At 38.7% G+C, this 20,928-nt stretch overlaps 1 protein-coding gene across 1 annotated transcript; it reads left to right on the top strand.

Moving 5' to 3' along the window:
• Window positions 1–5,839: 5,839 nt before the first annotated feature.
• LOC464179 (putative signal peptidase complex catalytic subunit SEC11B) lies at window positions 5,840–6,396 on the top strand. The gene has a single exon (XM_009455403.5). It carries the CDS (start codon window positions 5,871–5,873, stop codon window positions 6,369–6,371), a length of 501 nt encoding a protein of 166 aa, XP_009453678.3. The 5' UTR covers window positions 5,840–5,870; the 3' UTR covers window positions 6,372–6,396.
• Window positions 6,397–20,928: the final 14,532 nt, after the last annotated feature.

The raw sequence follows: 20,928 nt of genomic DNA, 5'->3' as shown, positions 1-20,928 counted from the left end.
TGTTCTCTAAGTTATTGACACCAGGGCAAACTATTTAACTTCTCCACCCTGTGTCACTCTCCGCAATCTCATTTCTCTCTCCCCTACAAAGAACCAATATCCTGAATTTGGTTTTCAACATTGCCGTGCATGCACTTGATTCTTTTTAAAGTAAGAATGTATGCCAATGTAAATAAAATATAGTCTTGTTTTGTATTTTTTACATTTTAAATAAACAGGATACACTAATTACAGCTTCTGTAACTTACCATTTTTTCAGTCACCTTTGATATTTATCTATGTTAATATCTAAAGCTCTAATTTATTTATATTCATAAAAATACACAAATTCCATTATGTTAAAAGGAATGCAATTTATTTAGCCATTCTCTTACTGATAGACCTTTAGGGCATTTACAATTTTTCACTTTTGGAAATAATGCTGCAGCAATCATCTCTGCAAGTAAACAACTTACCTACAAATGGAATTACGGTGTCACAGGTTATTAGACATTTTAATTTTTAATATTGCCAAATTGCTCACAGAATTGTAGTACTAATTTGTATCCCTACCAGCAGCATGAGTTTCCTCTTCCTTGCCATTTCAGCAACATTTCATTGTATCAGACTTGTAAAATTTTGCCTATCTCGTAGGTAAGAAATAGTATACATTGCAGCTCCAGCTGCCGTTTGCCGGATCACTGTGGAGGTTGGGCATCTTGTAGTAGTATGCATATTGGCTATTTCTGTTTCCTCTTCTGTAGCTTTCTTATTGATATCTTATGTCTATTTTCTCTTGGGTTGTCCAACTTTCTGTAACTGATTTTTAGGAGTTTATTGCATATTCTTTATGCTAAAGCTTTGTCAATTATATGCTATGCAAATACCTTCATTCAGTCTTTGTCTTTTAACTTTCCTAATGGTGCTTTTTAATTTACTTGAATGTATCAATTATGCTTTGTGCTTTTTGTTTGTTGTTCTTTTTTCTAGAAATCAGTTCTTGCCCTGATATTATAGAATGTTGTTCTGTGTTTTGCAAAACTTTCAAAATATGATTTTTCAAATAAAATTCTGAAGAACTCTCGAGCATGTGTGTGTGCAATAGTGTAAGACAGCTATTACTTTCTTTCACATCCATTCATTTATTTTACCTTTTCATCAATCTACTCTATTCATAGAGTAGATACTATCAGAATTGACAAGTAAAATAAAAACCTGAAAATATATTTCATAGATACGAGGCCACAGAGCTTGTCACTAACCAAGAAAATCAAAGTGAGTATCTCCATCTAAATGAGCCCCAGGCATTTCCCTCGTATCAACATGTAAATCTGAAGTCTTATCTTCACTCCTCAGGCCACCTCCCCGCCCACACTGCTCCTCTTCCTGCGTTCAGGTGTAGTCCTGGGTTTTATCAGCCGGGCTGCCCCATCAACCATGGAGATGGTTGCACACTGGACTTCCCGAAAGCTGGGTGGGCACCCTCCCCAACCCCCAAGCAGAGATTAGAATATAATCAGTCTGGGCGAGGCCAGGCACTGATAGCTCCTAAAACTCCTCAGATGATTTTAACGTGAAGCCAGAGCGGTTAACCTCTAGATCAGTGCCTCGCCCCCACTCCCACCCCTGCATATTTGGTAATACCTGGAGAAGTTTTTGGTTGTTTGTCTCCTCAGCACTCCCAGGAGTGCTACTGTCATCTCATGGCCAGAGGTCAGTGATGCTGTCCAACCACCTACCATGCTCACAATGCCAAGCCCCATAATCATTAAACAAAGAAAGCGTCGACAGCCAAGGTTGAGAATTGGACCTAGAGTATGCTACCTCCACCTTTGTAACTTAAAATGCTACTCAGCACCAATGGCATGGCATGGACATCACCAGAGAACTTGTTAGCCATGTGGAATCTCTGGGTCCTCCCCAGGCCTTCTAGTCAGAATCTACACTCGAACAGGAGCCCCAGGTAGCTCAGGGGCAGGTCACAGTTCAAGAGGCCTTGCACTGGGCAGCTTCCTCCCTCTCCCCTTCCCCCTGCAGATCTAATCAGATAACACATCCTGTCAGCACCATATCTTTATTCTCTCTGAAATTGTCCTGGCCCATCCATCCCGAGGACAACTTTATCAGCCCAAGACTTCATTATTAGTCATCTGAAGTATTGCAATAACCTTCCAATCTGATCACCCTCTTCTGTCCTAGTTGAGCTCCTCACCCTTTCTGAGAGTTATGACACATTTTAATATGGAAGAACATAACCAAACCTTCCCAGGGGAAAACGCACACATCACGCACACCTACCCACCCTCATATACTCCTAACATATTGCACACAATTTCAAGAGGTTTGCATAGCTTCTAACATTCTCCTCAGACCCCTCCAGGCAAAAATCTCCACCTTAGTCTCTGAGTAAACAGATGTGAACTTTTGGGTCCCCTGCTGAAAGCCTCAGCTCTTTGGTGTGGATACCCAGGCCCCCCACAATTCCTCTCCACCACCAACAGCACAGCCTACACCAGCCAATCATATTCATGGCAGCTGCCTGTGTGCAAGTGCTCTGCCCCACCACAGAGTTTAGCAGATGCTGTTCCTCCTGCCTGCTGCATCCTTCTTTCCGGAGTTGTCTGGCTTAACCCTGCTCCCACTTTGGGTTAGATTCCCTTTACTCCTGATCTCTTAGTTCCCAGAGCTTCCGTCTGCCACAGCACTTCCTGAAGTATAGTATAGGGTGTGTGTGTGTGTGTGTGTGTGTGTGTGTGTGTGTGTGTGTGTGTGTCTTACAAGTCTCTCGTCACATCTGAGTCAGGAAAGGGTATCTTTCATCATCTGCATTACTCCTGTAATCCCAGCACTTTGGGAGGCCAAGGTGGGTGGATCACGTGAAGCCAGGAGTTCGAGAACAGCCTGGCCAACATGGCAAAACCCCGTCTCTACTAAAAACACAAAAATTAGCTGGGCATGGTGGTGGGCACCTGTAATTTCAGAGTTTCATCTGTGCAACTTCAGTTCCTGACACAAACAGAAGCTCATTAAAGGTTACTAATAAATGTAAAGGAACAATAAAGCTAGCATTATTTCTACTCTATCATATTGCTTTCCAATGTATGCTTTGGTAGCTTGGCATTTTCTCCTTATTAATAAGGTATAATGCCTTGTTTCTTAGTCAGGCATTGTATTCAGTAAGTATGAGTGTTCATGCTTTTAAAACATGCATTTTCTTATATTCCTGAAACATAAGTAAAAAAGATTAAACGTATGATCATGATAAATGAGTGAGTGCCTAGGAGTCCCCTGGGTTCTAAGGAAACGTACCCCAAGATCCATGCTCCCATAATATTGCCTCCAGAAGCTCAGCCCTGTCTTCCGCAGGTCTTCCTCTGGGAATTCACAGCCATTCTCAGCTGATTATGGGAGATGAGAATCTAGAAACATTTTCCATGTTTGAATGTCTGGTTGAAAGAGTTCATTAAAGACATAGATCTTGAATTCGGATAAGAGATAAAAGTTTTAAAGCTAGAAATGTTTATCACTGAGAACATTTTAATATACCTGCAGAGATTACAAACTAGTGCATTATGTTTATTTTAAAGGGATAAGAGCCTCCCTAACACCAGGTCACCACTTTTCAGGAAAACCAGAAATTACAAACTCACCATCCTCATTTAGTGAAATGTTGGGAAAGTTGCTTAATAAGAATAGAGCATATTCATTAAAGAAAAGCCTTTTACAAACAAATAACATTAAAATATTTTACAGCCATGTTGTTTTATATCTTCTACTCTTTTGCAATTACAACTTATTTCTTTCTGCCTTCCAAAACAAACAAACATGAAATGTCGTTTGCTTTTAAAGTGTCACCTCTTCTTTGCTTTGATTTAGTGCTCTTTGGCCACAAGCCCACTGGCCCCAAGCCACGTCATCAGGCTCCTCTGCATTGCCTTGGAAGGGAAGGATTTGGCATTGGAGCGCAGGAAGCCTGCTCCAGCCAGAGTTCCTACAAAGTGCCCTCTGCGTGGCAGCTGCCATCTGTTCGGCTTTCTCTCCTTAGACGGGGCAGGTCCTCAGGATGCCCTGTTCTCCTTTTCCCAAGATGACCCCCTTCCCCAAAGACAAAGGCTCTGTCCACACCCCCCAGGGAAACAGGGTAGAAGGGCAGATCCTTCTCAGGGACCAACATAAAGGAAACAGCAAACAGCCTACATATTTGAAAGTGTTGACAAGGTCCTGTCTGAGGAAAACAACAACTAACAAAACAAAACAAAACAATTCTCTTCTCTTCCAAACACCCTTAAGTCCTCAATCCTAGAATCATTTCCTCCCTGTCCACATGAGTTAGAGTTGCACTGAATTTGTCACTGCAGACAGGCAAGATAACAGAGAAAAACAAGTCAGCAGACACCAACCAGTAAGATTTTGAGGTCTTACATAAAGAGAGTGTTCTGCCAGTGTCTGGGGTTGGTACACCTGGTTTGAGATGGGTTCTTCTATTTACTGGCTCTAACACAAACTAACCACAGAATCTCTTTGAGCATTCATTTCCTCCCCTGTAATATCAGAATGAAGATAAAAATTAAACCTACCTCACAGCAGCCTCCCTCATACTCCTCTTTAATTCAAGAAATTTTGCTTGAATTATCAAAGTAAGAATTTACAATGTCCAGCCAGGCGCGGTGGCTCAAGCCTGTAATCCCAGCACTTTGGGAGGCCAAGATGGGTGGATCACCTGAGGTCGGGAGTTCTAGACTAGCCTGACCAACATGGAAAAATCCCGTCTCTACTAAAAATACAAAATTAGCCGGGCATGGTGGCACGTGCCTGTAATCCCAGCTACTCGGGAGGCTGAGGTAAGAGAATCGCTTGAACCCAGGAGGCGGAGGTTGCAATGAGCCGAGATCGCACTGTTGCACCTCAGCCTAGGCGACAGAGCAAGACTCTGTCTCAAAAAAAGAAAGAATCCATGGTGTACAATTCAAATCTGGTCAATAAAGCATCAATACAACACTTTACAAATGCAAAAACCTCTGCATCCAAGGATCTATTCACGTCTCAGGCTCTGAGGTCAATTATTCCCTTCCATTAAACAACTTCCTGTTTTGCTCTATAGTATCCTTTATCACACTGGACTCTTTGCACTATTTTTGTTCTGCTTTTTTTCTACCCCTCAAAATCATTGCACCTGAACAAGAAACTGATTTGTTTTTAAATCAGGTTTTCTCACAGAATTAGTGACATAAGAGGATTGTTTGTTTTCAATCTTTTTTCTCCTCCTAGATCTATTTTTAAAACAAATTTTATTTTGGGATGTCCTGACTGGGATGATACTAAATTGAAAAGCCTGGTGCAAATTTTATTGACCTCCATTTCCTACTATGAAGGATGTCCCCGACTAATCTGTCATCTACAGGGCAGACAAAGGCCAGAGGCCAGGGAAGCCAAAACAGATGTTGTGTGCAAGAAGCCCAGGGCCAGACTCTTTACGTTTTGTTGATTGGTTTTAAAATAGTCAACTAGAAGAAAAAGGAAAAAGCACATGGGCATTTTTCTTCTTATTCCAAGCTGTGCCAAACTAAATGTGACTTGAATGTGCATGGCAAACACAATGCCTACAAATAGATTTTTAATCAATGTTTCTTAGGTATGATAGAATGAATGGATGGAATGATGGATGGATGGTTGGATAGATGGGTAGATAAATAAATGAATGAGTGAATATTATTGAAGGTTTTCTATTTAAACCATGCCCAGAACACAAAAAGACAAAAGTTATCACTTAGAAAACTCTGAATTACAGGCCAGTCCTTCCGCCCGCTGGTCCTCGCACCCTCTCCCTTGCCGGTGTCCTGCTCGCCATCCCCACCATACTGTCTCTAGACTTTTTGGATGATGTGCAGTGGATGAACAAGTGGCAGCTCTATTATCAAGTCCTAAATTTTGGAATGATTGTCTCATCAGCACTCATGATCTGGAAGGGGTTAATGGTAATAACTGGAAGTGAAAGTCCAATTGAGTTGCTCAGTGGCAGCATGGAACCTGCATTTCACAGAGGATATCTTCTCTTTCTAACAAATCGAGTTGAAGATCCCATACGAGTGGGAGAAATTGCTGTTCTAAGGATAGAAGGAAGAAAGATTCCTATAGTTCACCGAGTCTTGAAGATTCATGAAAAGCAAAATGGGCATATCAAGTTTTTGACCAAAGGAGATAATAATGCGGTTGATGACAGAGGCCTCTATAAACAAGATCAACATTGGCTAGAGAAAAAAGATGTCGTGGGGAGAGCCAGGGGATTTGTTCCTTATATTGGAATTGGGACGAGCCTCATGAATGACTATCCTAAATTTAAGTATGAAGTGCTCTTTTTGCTGGGTTTATTTGTGCTGGTCCATCGTGAGTAAGAAGTCTGCCTTGCTGTTCCCGGGAAGATGCTACACTTTTTGTTACTGGATGTTTGGAGTAGATATTGGTCTGTGATTGGTGGAATGGAGAACACACGTGTTGGCGCTTCTTGGCAGCACTGGTTTGCATTAGTTTATGTTTCCACGCCAGAGTTTTTGTGGGCGGCCGCATGTGCACCACAGAGTGCATTTGAGGGGACTTTCATTCACAGGATTTCATAGTTGTCATTGTCACACTTTCACATTTTTGTATACAGCAGTGAATTTTTTATATTAAAAGGTTGAGCCAAAAAAAAAGAAAATTCTATGAATTACAAAGTGAATGCCTCCCTACTTTTTAGCGATTAACAATGTAAAGTTTTATCCATATTCTTCCCTATTTTGTCATATTTTAATACTTTTATTGTTTTCTATTATTTATCTATTTATTTATATATCATTAATTTTTTCCCAAATTACCATCACCATTGTCCATAGTGATCTACATCTCATTTTTTTCACTTATACATCAAGAATATTTGTTCATGTCAGTGTATAGAGATCCACATTGTTCTTTTTTAATGACTACGTGATATTCTGTTGTATAGCCATACTGTAAGTGATTTAGTCAGACTCTTATTGAAAATTAAATTGTGTTCAATTTTATGCCATTACCACAATACTGCAGTGGACTGCCTCGTATAGTATATATATTATTTATATCACTGACCATCTATATAAATATACATTTTTTTTTTGAGACAGGGTCTTACTCTGTCACCCAGACTGGAGTGCAGTGGCACAATCACAGTTCCTTGCAATGTCAACCTGTCAGGCTTAAGTGATCCTCCCACTTCTGCCCCACTGAGTAGCTGGAACTACAGGCACACATCACCATGCCTGACTGATTTTTTTTATTTCTTGTAGAGACAAAGGTTTCACTATGTTGTCCAGGCTGGTCTCAAACTCCTGAGCTCAAGCAATCTTCCTGCCTCAGCCTCCCAAAGTGCTGGGAATACAGGTGTAAGCCACCACACCTGGCCTATTTTTTCTTTATAGAAACTCTGCACTTTAGAAATTTTAACATTTGTAATTCGTATGTGTGGCAAATATATTCTCTCAATCTGTTGCTTGCCTTTTAACTTTGTTTTTGGCATCCTTCACTGTTTAATTCTTTTAAGCTTTTCTATTGTTAAATTTAGTTTTTCCTTTATTGTTTTTCTTTTCTAAATAATCCTAAGGAAGCTTCCTCAACCCCAAGTTTATAAAAATGTATATCTATTCTTGATAATTATACTTTTTATGATTGAGATATTTAATGCTGACTTAATATCCATGTATGTTACCACATTCCAACCTTTTTCAGAATTAAGTTACATGGATGTGACTCATTCTAGCCAATGAGATGTTAGCAGAGGTGACATAGGCAGTTCTATGTCATTTTCACCCCGATCATGAAGACCCCTGTGTGAACCTTCAGATCTCTCTTCCACTTCAGCAGTACACCTTGAAACCAAATGGTTCAAATTTTGTGGGAACAAAATGGAAGCAGTCTTAATCCCTGAGTCACCACATGGAAGGAAGCTTCCTTCGAAGAATCTCCAGGCTCACTTCAGACTTCACATAATCAAGAAACTTTCCTGGCTTGGTGTGGTGGCTCATGCCTGTAATCCCAACACTTTGGGAGGGCGAGGCAGGCAGATCACCGGAGGTCAGAAGTTCAAGACCAGCCTGGCCAACATAGCAAAACACTGTCTCTACTAAAAATACAATAATTAGCTGAGCATGGTGGCACGTGCCTGTAATCCCAGCTACACAGGAGGCTGAGGCAGAAGAATTGCTTGAACACAGGAGGCGGAGGTTGCAGTGAGCAGAGATCATGCCCCTGCACTCCAGCCTAGGTGATAAGAGTGAGACTCAGTCTCAAAAAAAAGAAAAAAAAAGAAACTTTCCTATGTTAAGCTACTGTGATCTTAAGATATTTTTGATATTGCAGCATAGTTAACCTAGCAATGTTTTTTCTCTACATTTAGAAGTTTAATTCACCTACAATTTATATTTATATCATGCAATGTGAGAGTAAGTTTGTTTTTTCAAAATACTGTCATTATCATAATATTAAACTGTTTTTACTTAGAATCTTCTCTTTTTTTTTTTTTTGGATGGAGACCACTCCTTCAATGATTAGATAGATGAGATATAAGATGGAAATAAATATTTGACTACTTACAGGTTCAGGGGGTGCACAGCATGCCTGGAGGCCACACACACACACATTGCATACACACACACACACACACACAGGTCAGGGAGTGTGTTGGGAGAGGGATCCGTGGGCCAGTCCCTTTATTGGAGTCCAGGACATTATTCAAACAGATTTCCCAAGAGGAGTTTTAGTTAGTAGGTTCAAAGCAGCAGGCACAAATTCCAGGTCACACCGTGACTGAGAGGTGATCACTGTAGCACATCTGCACTGTCCATGTAGGATATGGGGGTCAGCAGGGCCAGTCAGGTAGGTTGTATCCAGTTGTCCCATAGGGAGGGGTTACCAGGAGGAAGTTATATAAGGCAGATAGCTGGATCAACAACACTGAGCAACTGGGTGTGGGAGTGGGGGGAGCATAAAACTGGAAACTGTCAAGACAGACTAACTCTGCTACTGATAAGAGAAAGTTAAATGTTCAAAATGCATGTTCAGGCAACATAAAATTATAAGATTCACTACATAAACCCACATATATCAATGTGTCTGTTTCTACATTCTCTCTTACGTACCACTGATCTATTTCTCTATCTCTATACCATTACCCAACCATTTTTATCTAAGTAATTATGTGTTATCTTAGGGAGCAAATTTCCCCTTCTGATTCTTCTTTTCAAACGCTAACTTCATTGTTACAAACAAATTTTAAAACCAACTTGTCTATTTCCCAAAACAATTCACTGGGATCCTAATCAGATTTGCATTATCTTTGTAAATTTACTTGGGAAGGAACAGCATCTGTATGTCATTTAGTCTTCCTCCCGTGAGGAATTATTACTATGTCTCATTTATTTTAGTCCTATTTTATGTCCTTTAATAAAAATATATATAGTGCTCTTATTAAGTTATTCTTAGATGCTTTACAAACTAATTTGACATTATCTTGAATGTGATTTTTCCCATTTTAATTTCTAATTGTTCAATGCTAGTAAAAGAAAGTAATACTTATTTCTGTATTCCATCTTATATAAAGCCATTTTTAAAAATTTAATAGTCTAACAGTCTGTAAATTTGTTGTTGTTGTGGTTGTTGTTATTGTTGAGACGGAGTCCCGCTCTGTTGCCCAGGCTGGAGTGCAGTGGCTTTGATCTCAGCTTACAACAATCTGCACCTCCCAGGTTCAAGTGATTCTCCTGCCTCAGCCTCCCAAGTAGCTGGGACTACAGGCACTTGTCATCGCATCCGGCTAATTTTTGTATTTTTAGTAGAGACGGGGTTTTGCCACGTTGGCCAGGCTGGTCTCAAACTTCTCGGCTCAAGTGACCTGCCTGACTCGGCCTCCCAAAGTGCTGGGATTACAGACGTGAGGTACCTCACCTGTCCTGTTGAATTTATTATATTTTTAGGTATATTGTCATGTCATCTACAACTGATAAATGTGTTTCTTTTCTTCCAATGTCATTTTCTTGTATTCCTAGTTTACTTTAAAGCTTATAAAAAGAGATTTAGGGGCCAGGCCCGGTATACTTGACTTAATCTGTTCAGGCTGCTAACAGAATACCATAGATGGGATGGCTTATAAACAGCAGAAATTTATTTCTCATCATCCTGGAGGCTGGAAAGTCCAAGATCAAGGCATCAGTAGGCTCAGTGTCTGGTGGGAAACTGCTTCATACACTGCTGTCTTTTTGTTTGCCTTTTCTCTGTGTCCTGACAAAAAAGGGAAAGAGATTTCCCTGGGACCTCTTTCATAAGGGCACTAATCCCTTTCATGAGGACCTCACCCTCATGATGTAATCACCTTTCAAAGCCCTACCTCTAAATATCATCACATTAGGGATCAGGTTTCAACATATGGATTTTGGAGGATACAAATATTAACTCTTTAATAGCAATATCTAATTCTGAGTTTCAATTTCAAATAGGATCTAAGTAGAAGCTTGGTTGTAAAATCTCAGATAAAAGCTGCAGGTGACCAGATACTGAGGCTCAGCATACACTAAAGTTGCCTAAATGCCTTCAGCAGAAATCAGGATTGGTCTTGGAGACTGGAGCAGGGCTGAGACTTGTAAGGAGGCCATGAAGGCTGGGAATCCTGCAGGACTTGAGAACAAGGAGTGAGCTGCATGCAAAGGAGTCCTGTGTGTTTAAAGCATCATTGAAGTGAGAGTACCAAGATGGTTAAGAAACTCTCATGACAGCTTGTGGTTGCCTATGTGTAATTCCACATTTAGAAATCGTGAGAAGGTCTGTATGTCATACAATTTTATTGTTATCCATAAAATAGTTCATGATATTTACAACCAATAAAATTTAAAATGTTTTAAACACCTTACATCTAAATAGAATCACAAACATGAAAAAAACACAGACCACATGTTGAAGGCTGTTAATTTGGAGATTGCTCACCCTGAGTGTTAACCTTAAAGCTCGTAGGGGGAGTGATTATTACAATCTAAGATTACTCAACTGAAACTTTTCTTCTATGTCAAGAAGCCACTCTGCTTGCTTGGTACTGGCTGCCTAGAACATGTTTCAGAAGGATTCTGAGGTCAAGACCATGTGCACAGAGAAAGGGACGTGATAAATCAGTGGTGGACAACAGATAAGAGGATGGAGGCATTTGTGCCAAACTGAGACAACTTCCTCATCCTCACAGCAGCAGGCTCTGCAGGTTCCTCCCAGATCAGAAATAGCAACACCTCCTCAATGCCTCATTCTCGCCAGTTTTTGAGATAGGAATAGCACTGGGTGGTCGCAGGAGGATGGAAAAACCCAAACAACAGCAAAAACAGGAACTAGGCAAAGAAATCACAGGATAACAGAAAACCCAAAATAAGGGAGAAAATGGCCAAAACGCCACTCAGGGTGACATGTTCATGACTCTTCCAGACAAACCCAAACAAGGGAGAAAGGGGATGATAACCAGGCAGCTCCCTGCAATCCCCTCCTTTTCCAGAATACCAAATAATTATTCCACCCATTAGTTAAACACCCATAAATTAGAAATCCTGAATCCATCGTGCACAAATCATTCTCACGAGCACACACACACTTCTTCCGTAAGGGTGTGCTTTCACTTAGCAATGGAGGCTTCTTTCCCTGCACTTCATTCTGACTCGTCCCTGAATTCTTTCTCACATCAGCTAGGGGTGGGGTCTCACTGGCATCAGGAGACCCACCTGAGCCCTCCAACAACAGTTTTGTTAATATCCATCTATCACATTGCACCAGAGATTACACATGTACTAGATTGTCAGCCATTTGAAGGCAAAGAACATATTTTAATTATCTCTGTATTCCATCAGCTATTTCGGTAACTGGCATTTAATAAATACTTGTTGGTCAAATTAATATATTTGATGAGAAAAAAATAGATAAGATTCCTAAAAAATTCTCCTTGCCATTCTGAGTATCTAGCCCATTTCTGTTCCTAGTTCCCGAAGAAACACATCTACATATTTTGATTTGGGTAACCACTACCACAATAAAGAGACATAATAAGTACATCAATGCAAAGATTTTCCCCACACTACCCCGTTTAGTTATGCCCACATTCCGCCCCACTCCACCACCCCTAACTCCTGGCAACCATGAATCTGTTTTCCATGTCTATGGTTTTGTCATTTCCATAATGATATATAAATACAATCACACAGTATGTGATCTGTAGAGACTGGCTTTATTCAGTCAGCGTAATGTCCTTGAGATCCATCCAACTTGACTCATGCATCAATAGTTCATTGTTTTTATTCCTGGGTAGTTATTATGTGGTATGGATACACCAGTTTGTTTAACAATTTACCTTTCATTTGTTTGTTTGTTTAGAGATGAGGTCTCCCCCAGGCTGGTCTTGAACTACTGGGCTCAAGCTATCCTCTCGCCTTACCCTCCCACAGTGCTGGGATTATAGGATTGAGCCATCACATCCAGTCCCATGTACCTAATGAGGGATATTTTGGTGGATTCCAGTTTTTGGCTATTACCAGCAAAGCCACTATCAATAATTGCATACAGGTTTTTGGGTGAACACACATTTTCATTTCTCTGGGATAGATACACAGCTGTGGAATTGCTGGGTCATGAGGTAGTGTATGCCTAGTTTAAAAATAATAATAATACCAATACTACCATGTTATTTTCTAGTGGTTAGTACCATTTTTCACTCCCACCAGCCATGTGCGAGAGAGGAAGTTTTTATACACCTTTGCCAGGATTTGGTAATTTCACTATTTTTTTAAATTTTAGGCATTCTAATAGATGTGTAGTAATATCTCATCCTTGATAGCTAGTAATGCTGAACACCATGTGCTTATTTGCCATCTCTGTATATCTTTGATGAAATGTCTCAAGATCTTTGACCCGTTTTCTAATTAGATTGTTTTTTACTGTTCGGTTTTGAGGTTTATTTATAAATTCTAGTTATGAATCCTTTATCTTATATGTGGTGTGAAATACTTTCTCCCAGCCTGTAGGTTGTTCCTCATCCTCTTAACAGGGTCTTTTGCAGAGCTAAGGTTTTTAACTTTAATAAAGTCCAACTTATTGATTTTTCTTTTATGAATTATGCCTTCAGTATCATGTCCAAGAACTCTTCACAAGCATTAGATCCCAAAGATATTGTCTTATGTTAACTTGTCAGTTTTATACCTTTACATTTTATCTATATTTGATTCATAGATTTTACGTTAAATCCATAATTCATTTTAGCTTATTTTTGTTTAAGGAATGAAGTTGAAATTGAGGTTCTTTTTTTTTTTGCCTATGGATAACCGGTTACACCAGCAACATTTATTGAAAAGATGTTCAATATTTATTTATTGAAAAGATGTTCTTTCCTTCACTGAATGGCTTTTGCACCTCTGTCATAAATTGGATGGGTGTATCTCTATTGAGAATGATCTATTGATCATTCTGTCTATCCCTCTGCCAACACCACACACAGTCTTGTTGTCAAATTTATGTATGTACAGGTATTCATAGTCTTGATTTGTTAACTCTGTTGATGTCTGCAGGGTTGATAGTGCTATCTCCTGTCTCATTCCTGATATTAGTAAGTTGTGTCTTCTCTTTGTCATGATAGACTTTTCCCAGTATTATTGATCTTTGCAAAGGACCAACTTTTTTTTCCATTGCCTTTCTCCATTAATTTTCTGTTTTCAATTTTAATTTTATTAATTTTCTATTTAACCTTTATAGCTTCATGCCTTCTCCTTACTTTGGGTTTGTACTCTTCTTTTTCTAGGTTTTTGAGACGGGAGCTTAGATTATTGATTTGAGATTTTTCTCGTTTTCTAATGTAAGTGTTAATGCTATGAAGTTATTTCCTAGTATTGCTTTAGTTGTGTCCCACAGATTTTTTTATGTTGTATTTTCATTTTAATTCAGTTTAATATATTTGTTAAATTTCCCTTGAAACTTTCTCTTTGACCTATGAATTATTTACAAATGTCTTGTTCAGTTTCCAAGTGTTTGGAGATTTTTCCTATTATATTTCCAATATTGATTTCTAGTTTGAAACCTTTGTGAGTCAGAGAATATGCTCTGAATAATTTCCATTTTTAAAAATTTATTGAAGCTTATTTTATCCCGAGTATGGTCTATACTGGTAAATATCCCATGGGCAGTTGGAAAAAAGGATGGGTATTTTGCTCTTATTGTGTGGAATAATTTGTAAAAGTCCACTAAATTCTGTTGGATAATAATGTTACTAAGTTCTCCTGTATCCTTGCTGATTTTCTATCAAGTGTTCTATCAATTATTTGCTTTCTTTCGATTAATGTTTACATAGTATATATTAATATTTACCCATTTATATTAGTCAGAGTTCTCCAGAGAAACACAACTAACAGGAGGTATATCTATATATCTAGGAGATAGATCTATTTAGATATAGATATAGATGATATAGATATAGAAAGATTTGCAATAATGGAGGCTGACAAGTTCTACATTGTCCTGAAAGATCTTCAGCTAGCAAGCTGAAGACCCAGGAGAGCTGATATATACTTCCAGTCCAAGTCTACAGGCCTGAAAACCAGGAGAGCTAAGGGTGTAAGCTCCAGTCTGAAAGCCATTAGGCTTGAGACCCAATGTTTCAACCTAAAGATAAAGGCCAGAAGGACCAATGTCCCAGCTCAGTCAGGGAGAAGGCGTTCCCTCTTACACAGCCTTTTTGTTCTATTGGGGTCTTTAAATGATTGGATAAGGCCCACCCACATTAGGGAAGGTAGAGTAAATCTATTTTACTCAGTCTGCTGATTCAAAGGTGAATCTCATCCAGAAACACCCTCACAGACACACCCAGAATATTGATTGGCCAAATATCCAGACACCATCTGACCCAGTCAAGCTGACCTATAAAATGAAATGTCATACCATCCTTTTACATTCAACCTCCTTTTATTATTATATTTGAAATTAGTTTCTTGTGGACAGTTCCTTGCAAATATTGATATGTTAAGGCTGAAATATGCTATTTCATTTTCTGTTTCCTGCTTATTTTTCAATTTGTATCTTCTTCTTGCTATCCTGTGTATTATTTGAAGATTTTAAAGAATTCTGACTTGATTTCTCTATGTGTTTGGGGCGTATTGCTTTGTATAGCTTTTTAAGTGGTTACTCTAGGTATTCCATTATATGTATACAATACAATGGGTGTTGACAATTTAGCAGTTCAGATGAAGGCAGAAACTTTATCTACTGTTACATTTTTTACTCTCTTCCATTTATAATATAATTTTCTTAAATATTCCCTATGCATACATTGAGAACCACTTAGATGGTGTTGTATTTTTGCTTCAACTGTCAAATATAATTTAGAAAAGTCAAGAGAAGGAAAACCTATTGCATGTACCTCTATTTTTGCTTGCCACGTTCTTTCTTTATACCCAATGTTCCAAGATTCTTTTTTTAAATGTAATTTCTTTTCTATTTCGAGAATCTCTTTAACCATTTCTTTAAGGCATGTCTGCTGGTAACATACCTCTCTTAGTTTTTCTTTATCTGAGTATATTAGTTTCCTGTTGTTACTGTAAGAAATTACCACAAACTAAGTAGCTTAAAACAAGACAAATGTATTATCTCACCGTTATATAGGTCAGAAGTCCAAAATGAGTCTCACTGGACTAAAGTTAAGGTGTCAGCAGTTCTAGTTCCTTCTGGAGGTTCTAGGGAGGACCTGTTTCTTTCCTTTTCTACATTCTTTGTCTTGTGGCCCTTTCTTCTTCAAAGCCAACAGGTAGCATCTTCAAATCTGTCACAAACTCTCACTCTCCCCTCTCTACTTCCCCTCTGTTTCTATCATCATTTTCTTTTCTCTGACACTGACCTTCCTGCCTTCCTCTTATAATGACCCTGTGATTACATTGGACCCACCCAGATAGTCCAGAATAACTTCTCCACCTCAAGATCTTGAACCAAATCACATCTGAAAAGTCCTTTTGCCATGGAAGGTGATATGTTCTCAAATTCTATGGATTAGGGCATGAGCATTTGGAGGGGAGTAACTATTCAGCCTGACTCACTAAGAAGGTCTTGATTTTCCCTTCATTCCTGGAAGATATTTTCTCTGAATATAGAATTCTGGGTTAATTGTTCTTTTCTTTAGGCACTTGAAAAATGTGCCACTTTGTCTTCAGCCTCCACTGTCTCTGATGAAAACTCCACTATCACTTGAATTATTACAAGTAATCTCTCGCTTGCTGCTTTCAAGGCTTTTTTCTTGGTCTTTGGTTTTTAGAAGTTTGGTTATGAAGTGTCTTGACACAGAAATATTTGAGTTTATCCTATTGTGGTTTCCGCAGCTCCTTGAATCTACAGGTTTATGTCTCTTGCCAAATTTGGGATATTGTCAGCTTCTGTGATATTTTGATGGAATAGAGCAGATATTATCTAAAAGTTGTCTCATTAGATTGGTGTCTTAGTCTGTCCTGCTATAACAAAATATCACAGGCCAGGTAATTTATAAACAATAGATATTTATTTATTTTGGTTATGGAAGCTGGGAAGTCCAAGATTAAGGCGTTGGTATTTGGTGTTTGGTAAGGGCTGCTCTCTGCTTCCAAGATAGTATCTTGTAGCTGCATTCTCTGGAGGAGAGAAACACTGTGTCTTCACATGCTGGAAGGGACAGAAAGGGCAAGAGAGCACTTCTTTCAACCTACAGCCCTTTGATAAGGGTGCTAATCTCATTCACGAGGGAAAAGCCTTCATAACTTAGTCACCTCCCAAAGACCATACCTCTTAATATTGTTGAACTGAAAATTAAGTTGCAGTATAAATTTTGCAGGAGATGCCATCATTTAAACCATAGCAAGTACACTTTTCTTGGTCATTTGGGAAACAGATTCATCTTTGGGCTTTTCTAGTCTAAATCCTTTGGCATTTCCACATTACGTTTCTCGAATACCCAATCTAGAATACCTGAGGCAACACAAAAACCCAGGTCCCATGATTCCTAGCCAGTCCTTTTTGTTTCTCATCTTTTAAAGTCTTCTGATATTTACTTTTTGTGTAATGCCCACAGTTTTTAGCTGTAGTTAGCAAGAGGAATAGAGAAAAGTATATCTATTGCATCTTCCTGGAGGTGGGAGCCAAGACGGCTTGTTTTTTACAATTTGTTGTTGCTGTTGTTGTTGTTGTTTTTGAGACGAAGTCTCACTCTGTCGCCCAGGCTGAAGTGTAATGGTGCGATCTCGGTTCACTGTAACATCCCACTCCCGAGTTCAAGTGATTCTCCTGCCTCAGCCTCCTGAGTAGCTGGGATTACAGGTACGTGCCACCACGCCCAGCTAATTTTTGTTTTTTGGAGAGATGGGGTTTCACCATGTTGCCAGGTTGGTCTCAAACTCCTGACCTCAAGTGATCCGCCCACCTCGGCCTCCCAAAGTGCTGGGATTACAGGCGTAAGCCACCGTGCCCGGCCCGTTTTTTACAATTTTTAAATGGCTTTACTCTTACACTCTATTGTCTTAATTGCCTCATGCAAAATTTCATTCCTTAATAAATATAAACATAATTAGTCCACATCTTCAACAGCATATCATCTTTTGTGTGTTTCTTCTCTTTTCACACATTTTACCATCAATAAGAAATGCTTGAGAATGTATAAAAGTATGTGTAACTTGGGTACCCACTGTGGCTTTTTCAAAATAGTTAAACAGAAAATTATTTAAATGTCTATCAACACAGAATATGTATTTTACTTTCATACAAGAGGATACTATGCAGCCACTTAAAAAATGAGATACACATGTAAAAAACTCTAGGATATATTGCTATAGAGTAACAATAATTAAATTGCATATCATTTTTTTAAATTGTGATTTTCTTAAATTTTGAATTTTAAGTTATGCTGAGCCAAATAAATAAAAAATGTTTCAGTTTTCAATAGCTATGGTCTGGAAGCTATTTCATATGACTTATTTCATTTGATAATCACAATGTATGTACTCAGGGCAAGTATTACTCCCAATTAACTTCGGCCCAACACAGTTTCTGGATACCACTCAATTTCCTATAAATTTCTTGAGGTCCAGATGCAAAGGTCCAATCATGTTTTTCTCTTTAGTACCATCTCTCCAAAAACATTTGAAAAGGTAAGATAAATAAATGTGACATTGTACAGAAAACCACAACTTGCAAAGCTCTGCTCCCAAATTCCTCAGAATTCATTTTCAACAAACAAGTGTTTCTCCTTCTCCATCTACTCTACATACATATCAGAAAAACAGCCTTACAGTTTTTAATTACAAAGAGGCCTATGACATATGACTCTTCTACTTCAAAGGACTCTAATAATAGCACATGCATAGGAATATAGCACTCTGAGCAGAGTAAACAAACACTTCTCTCTCCTGAGAGAGATCAGATGAACCTGCTGATGTCAGATCTCTCCCAGAATTCCATTGTTGTCTCTCCAAACAGCCTTTAAGGAAAATCACCAAATCTGGGATGGGGAGCTTTTCTCAAACGTGTTTCCTTTCAAAACATAGGGAAACAGGATTTTTGGCCACAGGAGGTCAAGGTCAGCAATCTAACAGAATTGGTCCTTTTGAACTTCCTTTCTAAGAAACACATTATGTTATCTGATGAAGGCTGTTACATTGAAAATCTTGTTGATACTCAGGCCATGATCAATTTTGTTCATCACCCAATGATCTCAGGAAGCACACCTACAAAATCCACAAATCAGTCTGATATCAAAATGCATATTTTCAAGATAATGTGAGCAGTGTAAATTCTGTGAGGAGTGGGACAGTGTTTTATCATTTTTTATGCACCATACAAAGAACTGTATAGTGCTTGCACATTAGTAAATAATAATTATTTATTTAATTAGTAGTTATATTTTAACAGTAAAAGAAAATGAAATTTATGAAAAAACACAGACTCAAGAATGCAAAGATATACACATATAACACTCAAATCGAGCTCCTCTCAGAGACTGTATTGCTTTCAGAGACCTGGATTTATACGGAGTTATTTGTAAATATGGGCATTCTTACCAAATAAAATAAAGTCCATTTTTAACTAGTATTGTTTTAGCACCACTGTCTTAGATTTGTACAATATTTTTTTGAACATTTAAAAAATTTTCCAGCAAATTTTGACACTTTAGTATTACAGAAATTTCTGTGGAGAAATTGAGATTTATCTAAAGGCACCCAATAACTAAACAACAAAGCTTGACTCTTCTCTAACCTTTTCTCCTATAGATGGGACAGCCTTTCATCGTCGCAAAGGAAGGCAGTTCCTGATGCTCCCCTCTCAGTAAGAAAGGCTCAGTTTAGCTCTGTGCACACAGGTTTACTCCCTAATCACTTTCAGTAATCATCTGATTGGCTTTCTCCCAATACTTACATGTCACTGAGCTTTGGTTTAGTTTCTAAGTTAGAAATACCAGGAAAGCACCAACATGGCACATGTATACATATGTAACAAAGCTGCACGTTGTGCACATGTACCCTAGAACTTAAAGTATAATAATAATAATAATAATAAACAGAAAATCCAACACAGAAGAGGGAAAAAAAAAAAAGAAGAAAAGAATGGCATTAGAGCCCTTACAAGTGTCCAAAGCAACCAGAGTGTTCCTTTTCCACGCGAGGACATAACAAGAAGGTCCCACTCAGGAGCCATAAGCAAGCCCTCACCAGACACTCAATCTGCCTTCACTGTGGACTTCAAAGTCTGTGGGAACTGTGAGAAATAAATTTCTGTTGTATATATAAAAAAAAAAAGCAAAGAAATACTAGGGAAGAAGGAAACACACCAAGAAGGGGAGGTAGATATTTTGTCACACCATCAGCTTTTCCTCCCATCTGACGGCCACGTCTTCAGTGAACACTGCCCACTTCCACTTCCTGCCCAGAAGGAGAATGTTCAAGGAAAATGTCTGAGGCACATTTCCTCTTGCTTTCAACTGAATCATGAGAGCCCATAAAGATTTCTCACTCTTCACCAGAAAGTGAGAATTCCTGGATATTGTTGCAGTTTTAAATTAGGAAATAAGAATCATTAAAAGACAGAGTAGTTTGCTTACATGATGTCCCCCCATATCGTTATTCATCACTTGGCCTAAAACCTAAGTTGGTCTATTTCTGCTTACTATGAGAAAGCCCCTGGTTTCTCTTTTTAAAGACTCATTTCACTAAGAATCCATCTGGGAGATGTCCATTTGCTTTTTAGTTTTTCTTTTTTAAAAAAGAGTGCAACATCTGCCACCAATAAACCTCTGGAAACTGTAATGATGAGAAGTAACAATTGACTAGTATGATTCCCTGAAATAAATTTTCTTTTTAATGCCTGAAACACCCAGAAGACCCAATGCTGAACCATAGTTTGTCTTGTGGCATATTAATTATGAACTAGTTAAAATTGTTTTTGAGAAAGGAGCAAAATGTCTAGCCAGTTATCATACCAAGTGGACACAAATGCTAAACATGGTTAGCATCATGGCAGGAAAACAGACGTTTGTCTGGTGATGAACACCAAGAAGCCAGTGCGGCAGTCACATGCACCCTACCCTACAATATTGGAGGCAAACATTTTTGGCCCAATATACAAGGCTGTCCCCAAGCCAAGCACAGCGGGCTGCTTCACAGGAAGGGCTGCTCTCTTTAAGGGCTCTCACTTCCTCTTTTGCCCCAGACACTCATTTTCCACAAACAACAGCAGGAGTTTGAGTCTCAAGGAAATGTAGACTCACCTTAAATGTACTGTTACTCTGGATAATGTGTAATCTTTGTTAGTAGCCATAAAAATAATACAAGTCTACACCTTCCCGAACAGTAACTTGCACAGAGTAAGAACTCAATTAAAGCACATCCAACTGAATAAACAGAGTTCTATTGGGCAGTATTCTACCAGCTT

Source organism: Pan troglodytes, chromosome 7 (genome assembly GCF_028858775.2).
Source record: "Pan troglodytes isolate AG18354 chromosome 7, NHGRI_mPanTro3-v2.0_pri, whole genome shotgun sequence".
Lineage (NCBI taxonomy): Eukaryota > Metazoa > Chordata > Mammalia > Primates > Hominidae > Pan > Pan troglodytes.
This window is presented reverse-complemented; position numbering and strand designations above follow the sequence as displayed.